The following is a 24,079-nucleotide window of genomic DNA, read 5'->3' as shown; positions in this document are numbered from 1 at the left end:
GTCCAGCTCAGAAACTCATTCCCAGGGCCTCCTAGAGTGCTCTGTAGGGCACAAATATAGTAAGCACATAGACCTTTCCATACTAATGGCACTGACATAAAAACACTTCAGAGTTAAACTGCACATGTGTAGAGAGATTGTGATTTATTTGTAGTTAATAAAAAATATTTTAAAAATACAGGACTTGAGCTCAGCTTCCTTTACATAACGTGCATTGACAATGCAAACCATCCTTCTTCTTTTTGCTTTTCTACCTGTAAAAGAAGAAACCAGTTGAGATTCATGTACAGTAAATTTCCCATAGACCTGTGTGTTAGGACTGTTGTCTGCCATTGGCACCATGGAGGGAGTCACACCACCTACTTCAAGCCACACCTATCTTAAAATTTCAAATTTCCCTTCTAGGGATGTATAGTTTGCTGTCAGGATAGCAAGTCCTGGACCCTAACTCTGTTCTCCTTATCAAGCCTAATTTAGATTATTTTGGACAGGAGGAAACAGGTTATTGGTATGTCCTGATGGTTGCTTTCAAGCCTATAAACAGCTCTTATGACTGGTTTATCGGTCTGTACCACTGCAGATCTCCCTGTGAAAGCATCTCACCACAGGCTATCCTTTTTTTTGCACATCAGGAGTCAGAAATATAGATTGTGGCTCTTTTTACTCATCCTTCAGCCAGGGACTTGTGCAACAGCTAGGGAACAGCTTGCTTGCCTCTTGACTGTGGCTCTACCATGGCTTGAGATTCTCTGGAGTCATGAGGGAAAGACTTCCAAAGGTTTCCAGTTCTAACACACAAAGATGCCACAGCAGAAAAGGGTTACTTATAAATAACTCTGTGGCAGAAAATAATGAATGTCACTAGTTCTCAGGTCTCTTCTTACCATTTGTCTGTAATCCAACCTACTACTGACTGATAATAGCCTTAGGATATTTAAAACAGGACAGAGCTCTCCTCCCTTCATCCATCTTTTCCCTTTTATGACAACATATTAAAATTTTCTGGCTGAAGATTTTTCAGTCTCACCTTTGGTCTTTGGCTGACAGAAGTTAATCTGGCACTTTCTGATGTTGCACTTAAAGGTTTGCTGGAGTCTCCTACAGTCCTGGAAATATTAAAAATAAAATTTAAAAAGTGAAAAATGGAAGTGACTACTAGAATATTATCTCTGATCCTGAGTTAGGAGCCCTCATCAGCAGTTTTCAACAACACATGTCATCTGTCTTGTGTCAGATTGCACATATTTTAAATACAAACACAGGAAGTTGTGAAAAAGCTATTAGACCTTTGTCTCACTTGCAGAATTTAATGTGAGAAAGTAAGGGAAAATCCACAAAGCCAAAAACCACATGGCAATTTCTCCATTGTGTTCAATTTCTGCCGCGTCAGTAATTAAGATACTAAAAATAGGAAATAGTAAAGGCTGAACTTTTACCTTCTTATACTGGTCATACTGGCACGGGGAACACTGTCATCCTTGGAGCTGTCCATAGCCACTGTCATGGGAACAGAGGCTTCAACTGTCCTCCTTGCATTTTCTAGGTGATAAATAATTGTTTGACTCTGATGAGAACACAGCAACATTGCACAACATTCATTTTGTTTTACCATTTTTTCCAGAGGCATCACAACCTCTTCCCAATTGCACAGACACACAGACCAGAATTAAAGCAACAGGTTAAACATCAGTCTCACACTCACTTTCTGAAAATGACTGACAATGGAAGCAGAGACTCAGAGCAACTACAGACAACGCTCACATATATAGAATGATTCTTCCATGGTTAAATTTTCTGTTTTTTGGCAATTACAGGCTTACAGACTTCTGATCTCTCACCTTTGCTGCTTTAAGATTTTACTTATTGTGCTGAATTTACATTAAAACAGCCAAACAAGCATTGAAAGTGTTATGAACCAACCCAGGAGTCACTGCAAAGGCACCTGCATGCAAATGCCCACACGCTGCTCCCTCCTCCCCCTTCTTCCTCTCTCTAAGTCCTTCCCCCTCTATACATCCTCTGTGGTTTCTAAGGGGAAAGGACAGGTGTCTCACACAGAGCATGTGTACATGGCCACATGCAGTTCTACTTGCAATGACAATAACTCCATGAAAAGATAAAGCAGCCCTGACCTCCTGCAAAGTAATCTTTTTTTACAGTTACATATGGCAGCTAATCTATGAATCTTGAACCAGCAAGTATATTCTCTAAGCTAAACTACCTCGTTACATGACTGGAAGCTCCTTTCTATTAGCACAGGCAGTAACTCAGCAAGACAGTCTGATGGAAAGACTACCCAAATGACAAAAACTAAAATGAGGTTGAGAATGGATGACCACTCTGCCATAAGTTTTAGAAGCCTGATGTCAATACTTTAGTCTTTTTCACCCAAGATTCTGCACAACAGAGGACTGATTAATAAACCCAGCGCTGACCACCAGAGATTACCACAGAATCAATTAAGTTGAAAAATACATCAGAGATCATCAACTCCAACCTTTGAACACCACCTTGTCAAACAGACCAAGGCACTGTCTGTGTGTCACATCCAGTTTTTCCTTAAGCACTTCCAGGGATGGTGACTCTACCATCTCCTGTGCAATCCATTGCAATGCCTGACAACCCTTTCTGTGAAGAGGTTCCTACTAATGTCCAAATGTAGCACCTGTTCTTCAGACACAGCAAAGATCAGGTTCAACATGAAGCACAGTACTTGCAGCAGACTAATTACTAAGCTAACTTCAGCAGAGGTTTAGCTAATATGTTTTTAGCTCTCTGAAGTAAGAGGTGTTTGTACCACAAGGCATTAACAGCAAGTGTAATTCTGACCACAACCACTGATCCAGTAAGATAAGGACTCGCCAAAGGAGAAAAACAGTCTGACTAGTTTTGTTTCTCCTGAAGCTGGGTACTCACCAGTGTAATTCAGGGATGGGGGTGGAACAGGAGACAGCATTGGAGGGACCATGTCAGCAGCAGCTGATTTCTGCTGGTCTATCAACTGCAACAGCTTATCCCGTGCTTCTGTACTCTGGCGATTCAGCTCCGCTATCCTTTCCTCCAAGCTCCTTGATACCATGAGATGACTCTACTTGGATAATGGGATAATCACTTCCAATGAAATATTTACAATTTTCACCCTAAAGGAGGGCATTCAATGTATTTCAAGTACTTCTATGCATTTCGTTTTCAAATTGAGAGTGAATATAATTGTGTAGCACTTCTGTGAAAAATCTGATTTTGGCCCTTTACTGTCCTGTATCTAAGTCCCCAACTGATTAAACATTACAATATTTTATACTGGTCTTCCCTCAAGTAGGAAAAATACAGCTGTTGTCCATATAATTTGAGAAAGAAAAAAAATCCCATGCCCCCACCCCAAAATCCCCCCCTAAACCACAAAAAACAACATCTCTTCCCCCCCCAAAACACCAAACCCAAACAAACCACCAAACCAAACCAAAACCAATAAACACCCAACAATTAACTACAATTAAGAATATACATAATCAGAGACACATTCAGAGTGTGTGGGGGAGCAAAAGCAAGTTCTAGCAGTAGTGTCCTGGAACTCAAATGACTAAATACTACACAGCATAACCTAAAGTGAAAGTGACAACACTCTTAGCCTACATTTAAATGAAGAAATTAAAAATCTTCATGATCCTTAATTTAGCAGTCAACCAGCCACTGTGATAGAACAAAAGACAACAGCAAGGGCAGGGATGTTTTTGTGATGTGAACTTCACTCACTGGGATCCTACTGAGTAACTGCTTAGTTGCAGGTTAATTTTTTCCACTTAAACTGAAGCCTTCAAGGTCTCTTTCCCAAAATCTTTGGCATTCTCGCAGAAGAGAACTGACAGGACAGACCCAACAAGCACATACACCATGATCAAACATTTGCCAAAGATGTATTGGCACTAACTTGAATCTCATCTGCTTTTGGGTCAGAGTAGCAGAGGAGATATGACATGGTTTTAAACATGCCTTTTACAAGCTTGACAAGAAGCTGTGGGCTGGTGCAGCACTTTGACTGCTAACAGTATCCAAACTGCAAGAGCCTGGATGACATTGCAACACCACCTCTTGTTGCAGCACAACCTTGTAATCTTCTTCAGAACCCAGGTACAACATAGGCCCAGTATGAGAAACTGCTGCTGATTTGCTCATGGAATAATAATAAAAATAACGAATCTCCAAGCAAACAAGTAGCAAGTGACAACATGAAAGACAAAAAAGCACTAGTAAACTATGGGAAAGCAGATCATCAGAAAGGAGATCCAGCCTTCCTTTCCTGCTAAATTCTGACCTGTCCTTGTGAAGAGCCTGGGCTAGGATCTGCATTTTGTGTCAGGCCTGGCTGATGCAGACAATCACTTTTGTCTCCAGGGACACCTCTGAATTTGCTCAGTTGAGCTTTAATTAGAGCATTCTGCCGTGAGAGCTCAGCTATCTGTCCCAGCAGATCACCATTTCGAAGGAACTCTTCAGCTGTGCTGTTTTTTCCAGTGTCACCTGGGCAGGACAGATTGGTTTTCTCATGGGAACTCTCCAAGTTTTTGTCTGCAGGAGGAACTGGTTGCCTTTGAGAGATGGGGCAGTTCTCCTCAGCTGTGCTCTGTGTCCTCAGGGAGGAAGGCAAGCTCCTTTCCTTGCATGGCTCTCTTTCAGTAGACTGGGAAAGGGCTGCCAACACTATAGACAAAAAATAAAGGAACAGTGAGGACAGTGACACAAGATCCTCACTGAGGAGACTAACAGTGACTTTACTTCATCAAGTTACTAATAATCAAGCAGGAATTTGAATTGTAGCATCTGGCCTGAATGGTGTTATGGTACTGATCAAAACCATTCTATGCAATATCCTGCTGTAAGAACTCACTAGGTGAGAACTTCCTATTGCAAACAGTCTTACATTTAAACGATTTAATTCGAGATTGACAGAGTAGTCACTAAGAAGATACATTGTTTCAAATTTCTTAGCTGACAGATTAAATACTATTTCTTAGTTAGTCCACCATTTTCCAAAATTCAGTTACCTTACCTGATAAACTAAGTTTTTGTTTCAGTTCTGATATTTATTTTGTTTCAGTTCTGATATTGGGTTATTAACAAAACTTTCAGGATACTGAAACAAAAAAAAACAAGAATTTAGCATGATAATTAACTACTTAGCCCCTAAAGAAGAAGCAGTGTGGCCAACAAAATAGCAAGTTATTTTTTTGTGGTCATCATCAGCAAAGAGATAACACATCCCAGAGACACGACTACAGTTCCAGCACTGTCTGCTGTACATGCTAAGCCCACCTTGACTTTTGTGACCAAAACCAGATTTTCTATGCTTCATACACCAAATAGCCCATTCCTTCACAAGCTTTAGTTTTTGATTCTTGAGCAGAGATGAACACTTAAAAAAAATTACACTCAAGTGTGTTTTATGAAGCTATGAGCATAAAGAAACATTCATTAAGTTTAACATTTGTTGGGCCACTTAGCATCAGTCTTAAGAGAAGAACAATATATTTTAGAGAAATCTTGGAATACAGTTCTGCATTGCTGTTTCAAATGACAGAAGACATCTGACAGTTCTCAATGGGACTGAAACCAGACATTGCTTTTTGTAGATCAAGACCTTTAGTTCATTTCCTCCAGATTGTTTATGTACCTCCTCACAGCACAGCAGCCCACCAAGTGGCTGAACTAGATATAAACTTCCAATTGCCCAACCAGCTCCTTAAAAATCAAAACTTTTGGTTATTTTTATGACTTGGAAAAGGCTTCCAAAACAACAGCTGAAAGGGAGGAAAAAGGAGAAAAACACCAAAAGCCACTCCTGTACCCCCCTTCTTGCCAGCCACCATGATTCTGGCCATGGATGTAGTTATCTGCCTCTCAACAAGGGTGTTATCCAGGGCCCTGGCATGTCCAGTGGGATGCATGTGCTTTCTGTGACAATTGCAGCAGGAAACAGCTCAGTTTTAGAACCACAGAGTGCTTCCTCCTGCTCACTTCAGTGAGGATAAATGAGAAACACCTTTCCTAATCACTCTGATGAACTTTCTTCCTCCCATGAACCACAACTGAGCTATGGATACTGAGACAAGACTGAGCTACCTGGTTATCTGGCAACACAATTTCACCCAAAATTTGCTGAACCATTTCCTGTGTATGGAATGAAACCCAATGGGAACCTGGCTCCCATAGCATCCAAAAACCCCTTTGCTGGGGGGATTGGCTCAAAGCAGGAGCACACAGCCTACAGACATCCTGTTGTGTCTGCAACATTGCAGAACCAGAAGTTCCAGGCTTCTGTGGTCTCACCATTGAAGGTGATGGAGGCTGGATTACACCATCAGCAGGTGTAAATCTGAAATGACGTGCTGTAGGTCATTGACAAAGAGCTTCAGCACTCACAGATATGACAATCAAAATGAGTACAGAATTAAATGTCAGGCTGGATTGCCACGGGCAGGACTGCTGCCAGGATATGGAAAACAGGAAGTGTAAAGGCTGTCCAGCAACAGGCATAGCAATAAAGGAAATTCATATCTGGGTGCAGCAGTAGGATATTCCAGCTATTGGGCCAATTTGTCTAGGCATAAAGATAAAAAATTTTCCATGGAAAATGCATCTTCAGAGGTAGTGTGAGATTGAAACAGTAACACACAACACAGACTCCTAATTCTACTGCAGTCAGAGAAATCTCACCATTCTGGAAATGAAACAATTCCTCACTGCTTTTCTGCTGTGGTGGGGACAACAGCACAGCTGGCTGGAAGATGCGAGCTGGGAAGCTTCTACCAGGTCTCATATCACTTGAGGCATCTGGCCCTGGGTGAAATGTGAAAGGAAGTTCTTCCTGTGGAAATTTCAGCATATTTTCCCTATTGCCTACTTCAGTCCTGGGCTCCGGGTAGGTCATATCAGGTTTTTCTAAAGAAGAGGACAAAGCAGGGATAAAAGTTAAAGAAATGAACAAAACAAACCAACCAAAAACTACTTATAGTGAAATAGCAGTGTAGGAAAATATCAGTAACAACTCCTATGTTCAGACACTGAAAAGACAGACAAGAGTAGAGTATGTTCTACACCTTTCTTCTGGTGTTCAAGTACAGAAGTACAGAAGTCTTTCACTCAAGCAAATTATAAATCTTTACTGGCCATAAGAGCAAGAAGAGTTCTTGCACGAAGCCTCAATTTCAGGACAGTGGCATGAGATCTGTTTGTAGCTCATGCATGAGACTTACAGATACATGTCTTGAACTATCTGAGCTGCATTTGGCAACATTCTCTTGAGAAAATCAACTTATGCACTTGTCCTAATCCCCCATATTATAAATTTGATGGCAACAATGCTGTTAGAAAACCATCCAAGGCTTTTTTGAGCTCTGCTGATCTTACTACCATTTAATTGAAATGAGAGGTCTCTTCAGTTAAAAAAAAAAAAAAAAAAAAAAAAAAAAAAGAGAAATTATTCTTCCTTTAGCTAAGGAAAATAAGGAAAAGATTTGAAAATTTTAGTGCTGCAGAACTGATGAATTTGAAGGTTTAGGTGTTAGGTTGGGAGTTTTTTGAGGGGTGCTTTTCTGACTGTTTGGATTTTATATTTTGGGGGTGGTTTCCTTTGGTTTACTTTTAAAGACTTGGGTCAATCACATAAGAAAGGATCTGGTATGTGGCTTCTTCTGAAGAAGATAATCTTTCCAAGAAGAAAGCTTTTAGCTACAGAAAGATTCACAAAACCAACATTTAACTCTGGAATACAAGTAACTCTGAGAAATCTTGGGATTCACAAGTAGTTACTGACCTTGGGAGCAAAAGCAATGCATTTAAACAACCAACCAGGAAAGACAGCTGGGAGGGAACTCAGTGTGAAAGGTGGATAACAGTCCAAGGTGAATCCTGTTTGGTTAGTTTGGCCACCCATCTGAGCTGGCTCAGCTCAGCCTGTCTCCGTGTCACACAGCACTCAGCTGGTGTCACTGCCCTCTCACACAGAGCCACAAACACCAAGTGACACCTCTGACTGGCTGGCTCCCGGCCTCAGCTGCTGCTGCTCTGGCCAGCAGCGACCTCCAGTGTCTCCTGGAAGAACCAACCTCAGACTGCCAGGCTGCTCAGCAACAGGGAGCTGAGATCCTGATTCTGTGGGGTTTGACTTCTTTGGGTTTATGGGGTTCTTTTAGGAGCCTCAGAAAGAAACTGACTTTGGAATGCTACTCTCCTCTTTTGCTTGTGCTCAAAGCAGAACCCACGGCCTGTGAGTTTACAGAAGTGACATTCACGCTTCTGCAAGAGGAACTTGTGCAAGCAGGCATCTATCAAATACCAGATTTTCCACTACAGGGATAAACCAACCACTCCTCTTTCATCCTTCACACATTCATTGTACGTACCCTGGCTGTTTGCTGGGCCTCTGCTTGCAATTCCCAAATGTTTTGAACTTTGTTCTCTTTCAGGTTCTACCAAAGGGAGGCCTTTAAATGCTTGTGTGAGACACATCAGCTTTTCATCTGTTACTGTCATGTATTGCTGAAGCTTCTTCTAAAGGAGGAAAAACAAACCATACACAGAATTACAGAAATTTGTGTTCTACCAACATAAATTAGAAAACTATATACTACAAGAAGTTGAGAGAAGAAATTTGGCCTCTTAATACTGCTGCATGATTTTGTAGGATTCCAGTGGGAATTAAATATTATTGTCTCCATGTTTCTCATTTATAAATAATTTGTTTTGCCTTTCTTACTCATGACATTACTTCCTCTCTAAGGTTTCTTAATTGCATAAGTCCCAAATGTAGCCACTGATCAAATCTACCTCCACTGGAACCTAAAAAAAGGAAAATGTAGTATTACATCTACTCATTGCTCCAGTAGTGTTAACAGTGTGAAGGAAGATGCCTAAACTTTTAGATGGATAAAGTAAAGGTCAGTTTCACAGAACCAGCACTTTCTCAGGCTTTGAAGTTAAATAAAGATAAACAAATTACTTTCCAAATATTTCATACCCATACCTGCTACTGTAATTCTTGGGCTCCTTGCTCAATTTTATCACTTTCTTTCTGTTTATGGTTAAAATCTCCAGAACAGAGCTCAGAATTCTAATACAACCCTGATGGATAAGAAGCAAGGGGGGCTCAGTACCTGCATAGTCATGTTTTCTTCCCTTACTTGAAGAACCTCAGCAGTCAGAGCATCAATCAGTTCTCTGTGTTCATCCAACATCTCCTTCTGCTGCTGCCTAATCATCTCTTTCTCATGCAGCTGCATTTCAGCCTAAAGACGGAGAAAAAAATTGAAAACTTACTACAAACCAATACAGACTCATTTGAAAACAGGAATGAGTCACAATAACATCATAATGTAAGAGCTCTTCCCACTATTGCTGAACTTCATCACTTTTATAACAAAATCAAATTGTCCAGCCTTGAGAACTGTCAGAGTTTGTCTTTGATCCTCCAGGACACTGTAGGGAATCCTAGACATCCTTGCTCTTCTGCCTTTACAGCTTTTACAGAATGTAACTAAAAGCATTTTCTCTCTGCACAGATACAGCTTCTTAAGTCACCGAATCTTCATGCAGGAATCAAATAATTCCAGGTGTGCTGATGCTTGTCAGTCTCTCATGCTACTTGTGCCTAATCTTTAGTTTCCCTAATTCAATAAAGAAGACAAATTTGACTAAGTAAAGGAGAACTTACTTGCTTTCTAATATTTTCCGTCAGAGAGAAAAAGTTCTAAAAGGCTTCAAAAGTATGATAACCAAACAGCTCTGCATCCACATGATGTGAATGAACTAATATTTTTGAGAATAAATCACAGATACTCCACTGGAAAAAGACAAGCAGATACACCTTCCTTAAGTATATGAAAGGCAAACCATCAATTTTCTGTTTCCCTTCCAGCTGGAGAGTACAGGGTTTTTTGTACTGATCCAAGTGAAGCATGCTGGCTCAGAAAATGGATAAAAAATCCTATACCTGGCCTCTCTTTTCAGAAATCAGGCAGCCCAAAAGAAGCACTTCTACCCTGGTAGCAGTGATGAAGCTTCTGATGCCTTAGATCATCTGGATGAGCTACTGTATCTACTAATCCTTCACAGCACTAACCTAGTCTTGGAGGAAAAGCTTCCAAGCAGCTCTGTCTTATTTATGCATAGGGAAACCATCAGGGTAGCATCTACTCCTGTCCCCAGGCAGGATTTAGGTCTGGTGTACCCTGAAAGAAGTATTTTCATCCCAGCCCACTGCCAGGTGTGGCTCTGATCATGGGAGCTTTAACACTGCACCAGAACATGCAGCAGACAGGGAGAACAGAGCAGCACAGATTCAGGGAGTATGCCCATTCTCTTTGTGGGTCTGGCAAAGAAAGAGCTTTCTCAGCAGAACAAGGGTGAGGAGGGAATGATTCATTCTAACACTTGGAAGGTGATGTAAAAATTAATTTAGAAACCAAGTCAGATTTATCCATTTCCCTTTAAGAATTTCATATGGTTTTGCAAAGATTTCAGAAGTTTCTCTAGCCTCTCCCATAGTCACTATTTCCTTCTTATAGGAGTTGGTTAGTTAATCACGTAATAAAAACACTTTCATAGAAGATTCCTGAATTCAAGTTTCTCCTCCTGCTTCTTACATCAATTTTGAGAATAAATTAGGCAGCATCCTTTATTGCAATCCTGCAATCCTTCTGATTTTCTGCAGCAAAACTGGAAGGAGAGGAAGGGAATCTCTAAAAGCTTTGAAACCTCATGAAGACTGACTGTCTAACTGTCTAACTAAAATCAGGGGCTTTCTAAATATCCCCTGCAAAGTCATGTTCTTCAAAAGCACTGCCAGTTACAATTCAGGCACTGGAATTCTGCTAACTCTGTTGGCTAGGCAAGGCAGATGGTACAAACAAGTGCTTGATCTATGTCTGGCATCACAGGGACCAGGTTTTATGAAACACTCAAGACAAGCTGGGCTTCTTCCCAGCAAATTCTCAAATTGTAACTGTAATTAAACCTCCCTGAAAAGGAGAAAAGTCACTTTAGAATATGAATGCAGTATCTATCTCAAGCAAGCCTGAATACAATTAACCACATTATGCACCTTGAGTGACTTTGTAATATTGCTTACTTAAGAATTTAAGTAGTAAATTTGTGTGTTGGCAGACAATTATGCAAACAATCAACTTCTGGAAGGATGGAATGGTAACAAGAAAAATTATGAGTAGTGTTGGAAGATGTCTAAGGCTCAGGAATAACTCATTTCTGCAGAAAAATTAAAGACAATCTAAATAGGATTATAACTGCAATTATATTTATAACACAAACTGGATGCTATTAAATTGATGTATTCCTAATAAACAGAAAACATTCTACAGAAATTCTAAGACTCTTCCTTATAACTGCCAAAGAACCAAATTTCATTCCCTGCTTTGGTATTACAATTTTAACAAAAACCAAGCATTATTAAGCATTTTTTTAAAAACATAAGACTTTCTCAGCTGCCATCTTCTGATGGCAGTTGTTTTTCACCCTTGGACTGATTATTTACTATTTGCTTCCAGGACTTAATCAAAGTAAATTCTTCCATTCAGATTAAATACAGAGTAATACAAAGATTAAGTTATTATACCTCTGGTAAGAAAAAATATAGAATTTTAAAATAAGATGGGCTTCTCCCTTTCAATTATTATACACTCTAAAAAGGAACCAAAATAAGAGAGTTCCACATGTCACATGGACCAAATCATCTGTGAGGCACTACTGCCTCTTGATAGCTCTGGGATACAGATGGATTGAAACCCTTTTTTTTTTTTTTCCCTTTCCTTTTTTAAACAAAACTTCTATATGGCACACAGGTGATCTTCTTTATGAAATTCCATTAATTCCCAGCTGTGCATTGTTAGAGTGAGCACTTCAGGTCATTCTTGCTTAAGGTAAAGTTTCTGCTCATGATGGTAAAAGAGGACTAAGGAATCCCTCAAAGAAAATAGGGGATTTGGGTCCACTGCTCTGGTGACAACAGCATTATCTTTGGGAGGCAAAGTAGAAAATAAATTTGCAAACAATGCTGTAGTTATTACCCTGCTACAACTCTGAGTATATGTAAATAACAAATTTTAAATTATTTCAATTGGTATTTTCTGCCCTTAGACACTGAGAGACTTTCACTGCAGTCAACTCCTCCATTTTCACTAGGGATACCAATTCCTAACATACCAGCTCCCAACAAACCAGAAGTTTTAACTCCTAATTGCATGCAAACCTAGTAAGAAGTAATGATAATCAGAGTTTAATGTAAAATGCTTGGAAGCCAGAAAAGACCAAAGTTCCCATCTGCAAAATAACTTCACACTCTTCTTCACTGACTCTCCAGGAGCGGTTCTGAGTCTCTCACCTCCTTGAGGTATCGCATCAAGCGACAGAGAGCGTTCACCAGGGACAGAGTGAACCCAGACAGGCCCTCACTCCTCTCTTTCTTTGGGACCTCACGACCTGTACATCGCTCATATTCCTCCAGTTCATGCTCTACTTCCTGGATCATGTGGCTGAGAACATCTAGGCTGGATTTGCTGTCCCTCTGAAGGTCAGTCTGGATTAAATTAGCTGGAGAATCACCTCTCTTTTGTCTTGCAGAGTTCTGTTCAGCTTGCTTTCTTTTCACTGAAGGGGAAGAAAAAGGGGTCATTGGCATTTCAACTTGTATAGAGATCTTCACAGTACCAATGAAATTGCATTGTTTATTGAAGTAAACCAAAGGAAATGCCCTCTCTTGCCATAAGATGAAACAGACCATCAAAGAATGTCCTCTAGTTATTCCAGCTATTTTCAGATCCTAAAAACCACATTTTTTGCTGCCACAGTACTATCTCTCAAGGACAACTGACTGGTGCTTTTATCTTGGATACACCTGCTTGTACTTTTCTCCTTTCCAGTGAAATGCATGGAAAATAGTTTGCTAATGAAAAACATCAGCTGCTTTCTCATACTCAGTAAGCAACTCTCCTTTTATGCTACAGCTTGCAACTGATGCCAGTCACCTCACAGAAACACACAGAATATGGGGACTGAAATGCATCTTTAATCTGTGCAGCAAGAACACAAATCTGGATCAGAGCTAGACAAGTCCTGCACAGGAGAGGACTCCATGGGCAGCAAGGTGATAGGCAGCCTCCAAGGGCTGTTTTTATGGTTCCCAACTTCCCATGGACTTGGCTTTGCCAATGAGCATGCAGGACACAGGGAAATACATCGGACAAGGAGCTGTGGAACACCCAGCCTCACATATGCTCAAGATTCAAGGACCCCATCATCAAACTTTGCTATTAGCCCTGCAATGACTCCCAAAAATCCTTTCCAACCCACATTTTCTGACATTAAGGACCTTGGAAAAAGGGTGTTTCATTTTTAAAAGTACTTAACTCTTTGCTGCAATTTGCTTTTGTTTCCTTGAGTTAGGGTTCAGCACTTGTCTCACAGTGTCAATGGAGTCTACAGACTCTTCTTCATCTTCATTCCGAAGTCTTGAATGGGTTCTCTTGATTACACTGGTAGCATTGAGGGCTGATTTAAACACAAAACAAAGAAAAAAAGTACATGTGAAATATTTCAGGCTTGTCCTTAATAGCAGTATGTTCTAGAGTACGATTAGAGCTGGCTTTTTAGTCTGAAAATACATCTGAGCCAAATAAGCATACATTTCTGTCTCAGACCCCCACCCAGGAAAGGAACTCCCGACAGGATCCTATGAACAGCTCAACAACCTTGCTGTGATTTGGCAAACCCAACCTGACTGGTCCAATGAAGGGGAAACAGTTGTTGGAGTCCGAGGCACATTTGATTCCTGTGATAAGGTGGTTTTTCTCACACCCTTTTCAGCCCACAACGGAGAATTCACCAAGGAATTTTCTTTTCTCAACAACCGAAGCAGCCTACATTCAAAACAAGAATAACAGTGAATTGTGACAGGACAATGGCACGATTCCACATTTTCTGTCTTGACAGAGCTCCTTAAATTATCTGCAATTGCTCAGGTGAGTTCCCTGCTCACTTTCATTCCCAGTCTCAATGTTACAACAAAGCCTTTCCCTGGAATTCTGTGATCAGGAAAGGAAGGTAAAAGGAAACAGAAGAACTAACTTAACTATACCCATTCAACACCCTTTTAACTTCATCTGTTTCCAGTGTCAAGCAGGTGGAAACCTGTATTTGTACTGACCTGTCAGAACTGATCCTGGATTTGAAACCAAACACATCATGGTGTCCATCTTCTGATAATGCTTCCTCCTCATCTTCATCAAGAGGCTTCTCAAGAGACAACAAAGAAAACAAAATAGAATTCAGAAGTTAGAGACCAATTTAAAGGAATTGTTTCAAGAAAAAACCCAAGAACATTTGTTTTAGTCTTCCCTCTGCCAAACATGCTTAAAATAAAAATATCACACAGAAAAAAAATACCAAATCCACACCCATTTGTAGGAAGTTCTGGGGGATTTTAGTCCCTAAGAAACACCGATACTGACAATTGCCTCTGAAAATAACACAGCAAGTGACTAATTCAATAACCAATATTTTCTTTGTATGATTTATATTAAATATGAAAATCCATGCAGACTAGAGGATAAAATAAAAGCTGTTAAGGCTGAACCAAAACAGAGATACAACAGGCAAAATATAGAAAAGCAACCTGAACCCATACAGTTTGTAACATTTCAGTCATTTGACATTACAAGCTAAATAACTTCATAATGAGATCTGCAAAATTACATTTATAGTCTGTGTGTAAAATGCAACCAGAACAAAATACAATCCTATGTACGACATCTAAAGCTAAATGCAAATAACCAAATTTGGAATTAGGGTTCCTCAAACTACCAAGTTTCTGAGCAGCTGGGTAGGTTTCACCAGATAGCCTTTAACTGTGATTTTCATAGGCACATAAGAAGTCACAGAAGCTTGGCACACAATCAGTACACGTTCCTTTTAAAAATTTCAGCTTATCTTGCAGCATGCATCCAGTGACACAGCTTACAAAGACGCTGTAGTTCGCTCCTCATATTAAAAAAATGGAAAAACAAATGCCACACCAAAATACCTAACATAGAAGTACCACAACTCAAATTACAGATATTTTTGCAAGATAGCAGGAACTGGAAGTAGAGAACCGTGGGAACATGACACCATCACTTTTGCTCCCAACAGCCTGTTTGGTCTTCATAACAGGAAAGTTTTCTGGGAGCACCACATGCCTGTTCTCAAACCCTAGTGAGCATTCCTGCTAAAATATGTTATTAAAAGAAAACAGAGCACAAAGGCAAACTAAATTAAATTAGAAACATTTTAAAATTTGTTTACAACAAATCTGAATAAATGCAAAATAATGCGAAGTATTAAAAGTTAAACTTGTAGGAGTCATCAAGGCTGTGAACTGGGATGCAAATGGCTGTGTCCCCATATATGCAGCCATAATTGGTAAATCAGAGACATATTCTGAAATATGGCAATTAGTTAAGTGACACAAAAGTTCTTCTCTTAGACTGTAACCACATTGTACTCGTTCTGAGAATTCCAAAATTTAAAAGGGAGGGCATGCTTATGTGAGGAGACATAATGGTATTTGTTTCTCATATCTGAGAATTAAATCAAAAAATCACGATTCCCAGAGTCTTACAAAAGAAACTCACCTCTGTTTAATCTGGTCTTCTACGAATGTTATCAACAAAAACCAACTTAGTTCTGCTTGGAAATTCTTATCTTTGCATAGCCTTATTTTGTGCAAACAAAAGAGCCCCAGGATGTGTATGCATGGAACAAAATATACATTACCTGGGAATCCATGACAGACTCATTAAGGATGGAAAGCTGACTGGGAGGATGACTTTTTTGTACAATGGGTCCTTGAGATGATTCTAGGTCACAGTTAGGAGCCATTGTTACATTAGGAAAACCTAGAGGAATTAACACAGGGAAGAACACAGAGGACTTGGTCTATACTTATGTTGCAGGATTATGTACTGAAAATCAAGCTCCTGTACTTCAAAGAAAAGGGGTCACAGGGATGTCACTTTAAATAACCACCTGACAAGGACTGACAATAGGGTTAATTTAATACACTGGGCCACATACCCAGCTTTTGTCCTTCCCACCTGCAGAAGCAGCTTGCAGGATCAAAGTGACCAGGAACAAAAAGAATGGCAGCCTACAGAGAAAAACCCCTAGGTTTAAGATTTCATATACAGACAGCCAATCCTGCCTTCCAGGAGCACAAGGATCCACAAGCCAAATTAAGAAAAGGAAAAGCTGATATTGCTGATAAATCTTCAACCATATCCAAGAGCAAAGAGTCAGCTCATGCAGCAATGAGAATCGGAACTATTACAGCAGCTCAAACTGCTGCTCTGCACAGGCCAGTAGCTTGGCTGTGCAATGGTGAGCATGGAGGCATTTCAAAGCACATGTTGTGAAATTCCACAGTGGACCAACACAGTGGAATAACCATCCATCAGTCACTCTCCCCTGCCATGGGAAGTGATAGCCTCACCTGTGTTTCATCCACCATGAACAGGATCAATCACACCACGTTAGACAATGAGGTGAAAGCAGTTAAAAAGAATGCTTTGCAAAGCAAGCCTGTTCACAGAAAGCAAGGAGATCTCTTAAATGTGCTGCCAATACAGATGAGATGTGCTACCTGTTCGTGTGCGAGGAGCATCCTCAAGCAAGTCTTTTGCCACAGCCACAGCCTGACCAGATCGCTCCAATACATCTTGCAAATGGTACTGATCAGACAGGATCTGAAAGTACAGTGCAAAAGGAAACTTTACACCAAGCAGACTGATCCTTTCCTTTTTTCCCCCCGGTATTGTTTCTCTAAACAGTTACCAAGACAACAGCCAACAAAAGAACATTTGCAAAGTTGGTATTGCACAAATAGACCCTAAATAAGATATATCAGAACACCATAATTCATTCAGAGTAACTAGAATTCATACTGTTTTTCTGAAAAATTAAACAGTTATTACTTCTGAGGCCCCCATCAGCACTGACTCTCTTTAGAACAAATCCTTCACTTCCTCTTCTCCTTCTAGCCTGACACAAGAAGCTGGGTATTTACGACATGCTCATCAAAAAAAAAGACATATATAGCAATTAAAAAAAAAAGAAAGCATTCCTCAAATCATTTGATCTCAATGTTAAGTCATAGAACACTTACCTACATCTGACACCCAAAACATGTACTATTTGATGATACTCAAACCAATTCAAGCAGACTTGTTTCACTCAGTCTTGCCTCCTGAAAATCCTACCTAAAACTTAAGCCACATACCACCCAAAGTTCCAACAGAGGTAAACACAGCTGACAACATCTGGCATCAGAAGACATTTTGGGAATCTCCAGAAGATACAGCTTCTGTATTCAAATTTTCTTTCCCAAAGTCTCTCCCTAGTATATGAAGTCCATCACAACAGGTTCCTCCTAAGGAAGGATGTCTTGGAGTGCAAAGCAAGAGGCATCCAGTTACCAAGAGCCAAATGGAGCCACCTGGGGATGGGGATTTGTGAGCAGAACACAATTTAAAGCTCCTCACTGATGCCTGGCTTCATTCAAAAGCTGGAAACTGAAAACTAGTAAAATTATATCCCACAACCTGGGGAGAAAGCAGATATTCTTAAACACCTGAAAGGAGATATGTAAGTGAACTCCTTCACCAAACTTATCCAGAGACTGTGAGTACTTCAGAAGACCTCACATAAAAGGCTCATGTATGCCCTCCTACTCAAAATTCGAAAACTCACTGACAATTTTTGCTCCTCCAGGAATCATAAGAAACTGTTTTTAAATTGTTTCACAGTACTCTGTGCTGTTATCTCCACAGAGTTCTTTCCAATGTCCATTGGTAATTTTGCTGGCTTACATTTAGCCTCATACAAAAAATTCTAGGCAATGGCATTTTCCTCAATCCCCTATTTTACTACATGCTTTGTTATGTCACAAAGCATCCCTACATATCTGACTTTCCATGTTTTCTAGTCTTTTGAGCTTGCATTGCACTGCAGTAAATTAGACTTCTCATAATAATTTAGCAAGTCAGTGAATATTCACCTTTCAAGCACTTCACATATCTCCTTTTTCAGACCACTGTTCAATTTTCACATCTGATACAAACTAAATCTAGTGTTTTCCATTAAGCCATTTGACATCTAAACAATACAGGTTCTTAGACAAAGTTATTGTACCAGACCGACAGAAGAAAAAAAAAATAGAACAGAAAAAGTTTATAGGATTCATTTACTGAAGGTAATTAAAATTAGAGTGATGTGTATAATCAGACAAAAATATCCTGATTAGCTTGTTTTTACCCTCCTCACTAGGATTTTTTTTGGCATCAGCAGGTTCCTAAGCTCTACCCTCCTGCTGAACACGTTATGAACATTTTTAGAGCATTGCTCCCAAGGCAGATTAGCTCACATTTGTTTGTGATGAGAAGAAAAAGTGGTATCATCTTGTAACTCCTTTAGGCCCATTTACATGGACAAATTCACTGGTAGTGTGCTTTGTCCCAGTTTAGTATCACCTACAAATTTCATTAAAAATCGCCTTCCCTCCTGTTTCAGATTGTTATCAAAGCAAATAAACAGGACTCATCCTAAAATCTCTCCACTACAGCAAACCATTTACCTCTACTCTTTGGTGCAATGCACTAACATTTTTTCAAAAATAAGTTGCTACAAGACCAATCTGTGTGATACCTACAAATTCACAGTCCTAAGTTTCAGAGTAAACTCATTATCTTTTCATTCATATTTTTATGCAGACAAATCTCCAAAATATTAAAATTTTGCTTATCTATTTTGTAACTCTTTAGTGGGTTCTGTCTACAGACAGCTACATGAGAAACAACACTGATAGCAGCACCTTCTTAGCTTTTGTCTCTGAGTCCTTTGCAGTTGAGCAGGATTCCAGAGGCTTAGAAAGTTACACTCATAGAACTAAAAGATCACCAAGGTAACAGAGACAAGGAAACAATTCTCAGTGGTTGTGCTCTGCTGGAAGACACAGTGTCTCCACAGTAACTCTGAACAACAGGACCTGGCAATTAACAAGATTTAAGTTAGGGAGAAGTGAAAATGGTAACTCTATCTATTTTGTTATTCTGCTTTGGTTTTGTTTCTGTGTTTCTATCTGTTTCATCTTGCTTGGTATCATTTCCTTTTGTCTTTCTTTTCACTGATTCAGAAGTAAACACAGAGTAAACTGAATAAAGTAATCTCTTAACTATAAAGGGGAAAACCACTCAGGAGGATGTGAGATTTGTAGTACATTTTCATTAGAAACAGTAACAAATATAGAAGACTATTTCCTGAACATGAGTTTCACATCTGCAAAAGAATGAACTCACATAATAGGTAGCCCAGCCAAATATTATAAAATATGGTCTAATTTACCTTTTCTGACACATAACTTATTTCTGCATGGAAATATTATTGAAACTAGGCTGCATCAGGGAAAGTCATGTAGAAATTCACAGTGTTTTTTGAATATTCTGCTGAAATATACTTGGCAGAAAAGTACCAAAGTAACAAAAGTCCAAGTCTGAGGCTTAATTGGCAAAACAGCCATAATAAAAAAAATTCTACTGTGATTGCAGAGAAATGGGTCAAATAGAAAACTAGGTGGTGATCTTCAATTCTAAGTACTTCCATTTGTTTGTCTATGCATGAATGTTCTCAGAGATCTGAAAGAGACTTCTGAAAAATTACAAAAGACAAAACAATGAAGATTGTGATGGTTAGTCCACTGCATATTTACAGAACTAGCAGATCATGCTTATTTTGACTGCTAAGTGAACACTGTTCATTATCATTCTTTACCAGCATGAACAATTCTCAGTGAGTACAGAGGTCTGAAAGCCAATTTTCAGATAAGTTTTTGTAACACATGGCAAGGAGTGACCTGCCATGTGAAAAAGGAGATCTACCACCACTTTTCAGTGACAGCCACTCTCTGTTAACTAGGCTTAGGTTTACTGCTACAGTTCAATATTCAAAAGCAAATTCAATAATATATTTACAGTCAGAGTGCTTTAGACTGCTGAGAACAAGCTTTTCAATCCTCAGATGACAAGCTTGGCAGCCATAGCTCACCAATCTTTGTCATGTCAATTTTCCTCCCTTAACAACTTCTTGCCTCACCTTTTCAGCCCCCTTGGCACTGCACTTTCTCTGTTTAAATAAACAATGTCCCTCCCTGATAGAGAAATGTTCATGTTTGCATCAAAGAAAAATGCCAGACATGAGGAAGAAAAGGCAAGCTGGCAATAAGAACCCACAGAATACACATACTTTTTACAACAGTTGAACTCTGCAAACAGTTCCTGTTCAGATGAAAAGAGGCCTGCAGAGTTACAGAGGGCACAGCCAGGGAACATGGGTGAAGTGTGCAATTCCATGTAACAGCTGGATTGCCAGACAGTCTACTCCAACCACGGCATGTGTGCAGCACACACAGCCTGTGCATGTATGAAATCAAGTTACCCAACAAGAGGAGCAATTTTGGCTTCCATGTGCACAGGCAGATTTCCAGGAGTGCTGCAGATCACCTGCAGCAGGCTGCAAGTGCAAAATCAGCTCTCACCTCACGCATCAGAGCCAATTTCCTTTTCTCAAAGGAATCCACATCCAGTTGCCTTTGCTTCTTCCATTTTCTGTTCAGTGCTTTCTCTTGGAGTTCCAGATGTGCCAATGCTTTGTTTTTTGATTTGTGTATTTCACGGCGACGGAGCTACAGAAACATAAATAAATTCAAAAATCAATCTTAAGCAAAATTTGCTAAGGAGTTCTTCTTGATTTTATAATTCACGCACTGAACATTATTTATGTTAACTTCACACTAGTGCCAATGACAACCTCATAAACATCTACAAGTGCAAAATGCCATCAGTATTGCCATCCCAATCGCACCCAAATTTAAAGCAGTTCCAAATGTGAATGGGGAAAGTCTCAATTTCTGTCTGTCCTACACCACTGACTTGGCAAGAGTTTACACAGCTGCAAAGGGAGGCAAACCCCAAGCACTAGCACCTGTAAGGTGCAAAAAAAGACAAAATGCATTTTCCTGATTTAACATTGTCAGTCACGAGACACAGTGTCTCCCTTCTTCTAACAATTAGTCTATATATAAACTATATAATTTAAATACAAATAAAGAAATTAAATGTGTGTGGTGCTTGCTAAAGTCTCAAGAAGCTATCAAGGCAAATACTTGTGGAATGAAGTCTTTCTCTGCTACTGTGACCCTCTGTCCTGACAAACCAGTCAAAACTTATAATAATAGTTCATACTGCCTCTTCCATCGTGGTAATCAGTGCTATCAAGAAAATGCAAATACACATCTAAATACATGTAAATACAATGTAATTCACTAAATGTAAATACACATGATCTGTTTATTGCAAAGAATTCACATACTTTGTAACCAACAGGTCTCTCAGTGTAAAGAAATTGTGTTAAATTGTTTAATTGAAAATTGAGTATTTTCAGAATTAGAGGCTCCTCAGAAAAAGCGCATCTTCCAGTCCTTCCCAGAAGTAAAACCTTCAACAAATCCACTAACCTCTCATGTATTTTTGTTTTATGTTTTTATGATGGCACACAATTTACTGAAATAAAAATTGCAGCTACTGCTTCCCAGTGGGAACAGGAAACTGAAGAACACCAATTGCTGGACCTAGGGATGCTCAGTATCATAAACAAAAAACGAGCACTAAAGAGACATCATGGTCAGAAGCTTGAAAAAGAGATTAAACATTGGCAGAAAACATTCCCATAAGCATGGTAAGCACTTCTCATGTCAGACAACCAGCTAAACGTCCTTGCCACAGGGACAGAGCAGTGAGTGCTATTAAACTTACAATATCCTCAGGAGTTGCACGGTGCACTGTCAAATCATGGACGGTACTCTGCGAACAGGAACCACAGAACACGTCAAAAGTCGTAACTGAGAGCAAACTTTTTTTTTTTTAAGTTTTATTTACCCCATAAACAACTTTTAAACTGCAGTATAACTAGCCTAACACTATACTACTGTGCACTTTCATGGCGCTGCAGAGCGTTCCACCCTCAGCGAGGCGGCCGCCAGAAGCGAGACCTGCACCAAACCTGAGGGCGTTCTTTCCCCAGGAGACGCAGCAGGCCGGGTCTCCGCCAGGGCCAAGGACGCCCGAGGGGCCGTGTCCCCGGGCACACGCCGTGTCTGCCCGCCCCAACCCGCACACAGTCCGGGCGTTTCCACGGCGCAGCGCCTGCGGAGGGCGGCGGCTCCCCCAGCCGTAGGCACGGAGGCTCCGGGGCCTTTTTCCCAGCGGAAGCCGCTCGGCAGCGGGGAGCACTTACATCCCAGTCCCGCCGGGCTGCTGCCGCCTTTCTGGGGCCCTTCCTGCCGGCGGTGCGGGGCCGCGGCCCGCGGAGCAGCGACATCGCGGCCGCGGGAAGGGGCGGGAGCCACGCCACCGACGGCACCGGCTTTGCTCGGCCCGCCCTGAGGGGAGGGGCGGAGCGCGGCCTCCTCCTCCGCCCGCCTCTTCCTCCTCCTCCTCCTCCTCCTCCTCCCTCCTTTCCCGACCCCGGGCCGCGGTCCTGCCGCAGGAATAGCAACTCAGCTCTTGCGCCCCTCGGGCTTTCTGTGAGGGAGTAGCCTCTGTCCCCGCCATCCCTCAGGGCTGCAGGGGACACCCCCGCCCCCGCCATCACCCTGAAGTGGAGCCTTGGCCGCTGCAGCCCACTCCACGGGAGCTGCTCCTGGCGTTGTCACTCGCCTTCCGCCTCGCCTCACCTTAATTTTCCTACTCGTTCACTTCTCTAATTGTCCCTCCTCGCTGCAAATATCCTCCAAAGATATCTCTCAATGTCCCTCTGAGGAAGCCTTGGAATTTTCCCCGTGTGAAAATGTATTTCAGATGCTGTGACAGGTGGTTCAGAGCAGAATGTCACACAAGCCGTGAAATTAAGGTGATATGAAATTAAAGAGTGGCCTTTGTTTAAATTTAACAAACGGATTTCAGTAGCTGTGCCACCGAGAAAGGGTGTACCTCGGTAGCCACAAGGAATTTGTGGTTTCTGTAAAGCAACTGGTGGTTCTGAAATGAGTCATTGAGCTTACAGATGGGTGCAACATATTCCCTACAGATTTACCCCAGAATGTGCCACAGATCTCCACTTCCCTCCACACAGGTGAAGATATGATGTAATTACTCCAAAAGGCTACAGTTAACATTTTGTATTACAGTATGAACATAATATTTTGTTTGTGGGAGCTGGAAAGTGAAGGCATAAGGTTTATCAGCTTTTCATTCAAAACTTTTTCCATTTCACCAAGATTTCCTGGTGCTTAGGGTGCCCATCAATGCAATTCTGCCTTTACCAGCATCACTGTAAAAAGATTCATGTAAAAGTGCAGATAGTAGTGGTTAGTGCATTGAGGGAAGGAATTGTATTGCATGTGATACAAAGAGAAGGTGGAAATCACAAGGGGAGTAAAAAGCATTTGAGAAATACTTTCAGCCATTGCCTATTATGAAGTGTGACAAATGTGGAGGTTGCACCTCGAAACCTTCAGTTTCCATCTAGACACTCAACATAGGTACCACATGCATCTGAAAGTGATCATCAGAGTTCAGCCTGTGGGAAGAGAAATCCATGTGAAGCAATTCATTAATCTGTGTTGGTCTGAAAATTTGGAAGCCAAAAGCATAAATCAAGGGCACATTTGGATTTCTCTCTTCACATGGCTTTAAATTGTCTTGAAGAACAAGGCCTACTGAATAAAAAAGGCAATAAAGACATAATTGCATCATCACATCATCTATTTTGAAACCTCTTTAACCTCTCTGCTATTATTAATTACAATCAAATACAAATGTTAAATACCTAATACAAGCAAATATGGTACAAGCCAGAGACAACTCTCATTCAAGCAGTGTATTCTCAGACACTTTGCCCACATATAAGAAAGGTTGGAGCATGTTCTATGAGATATCTTTAAAGCCTGTCTACATTTCACTTCTCATTATTCTTCACACTGCATTTTCAG

The 24,079-nt window shown here is 40.6% G+C and overlaps 1 protein-coding gene across 1 annotated transcript; it reads right to left on the bottom strand.

Moving 5' to 3' along the window:
• Window positions 1-127: 127 nt before the first annotated feature.
• SPICE1 (spindle and centriole associated protein 1) lies at window positions 128-22,487 on the bottom strand. The gene is made up of 17 exons (XM_058018706.1): window positions 22,384-22,487; window positions 21,903-21,950; window positions 20,627-20,773; window positions 16,682-16,784; window positions 15,817-15,938; window positions 14,210-14,295; window positions 13,780-13,922; window positions 13,414-13,554; window positions 12,389-12,654; window positions 9,150-9,281; window positions 8,400-8,547; window positions 6,712-6,936; window positions 4,313-4,698; window positions 2,917-3,088; window positions 1,437-1,539; window positions 1,028-1,106; window positions 128-254 (listed from the first exon to the last, which is right to left on the bottom strand). The coding sequence occupies exons 1-17, from the start codon at window positions 22,465-22,467 to the stop codon at window positions 201-203; spliced, it is 2,439 nt and encodes an 812-aa protein (XP_057874689.1). The 5' UTR covers window positions 22,468-22,487; the 3' UTR covers window positions 128-200.
• Between the last annotated feature and the right edge of the window lie 1,592 nt (window positions 22,488-24,079).

Source organism: Melospiza georgiana, chromosome 2 (assembly GCF_028018845.1).
Source record: "Melospiza georgiana isolate bMelGeo1 chromosome 2, bMelGeo1.pri, whole genome shotgun sequence".
NCBI classification, from domain to species: domain Eukaryota; kingdom Metazoa; phylum Chordata; class Aves; order Passeriformes; family Passerellidae; genus Melospiza; species Melospiza georgiana.
The sequence above is the reverse complement of the archived record's forward strand: the minus strand, read 5'-3'. Positions and strand labels throughout refer to the sequence as shown.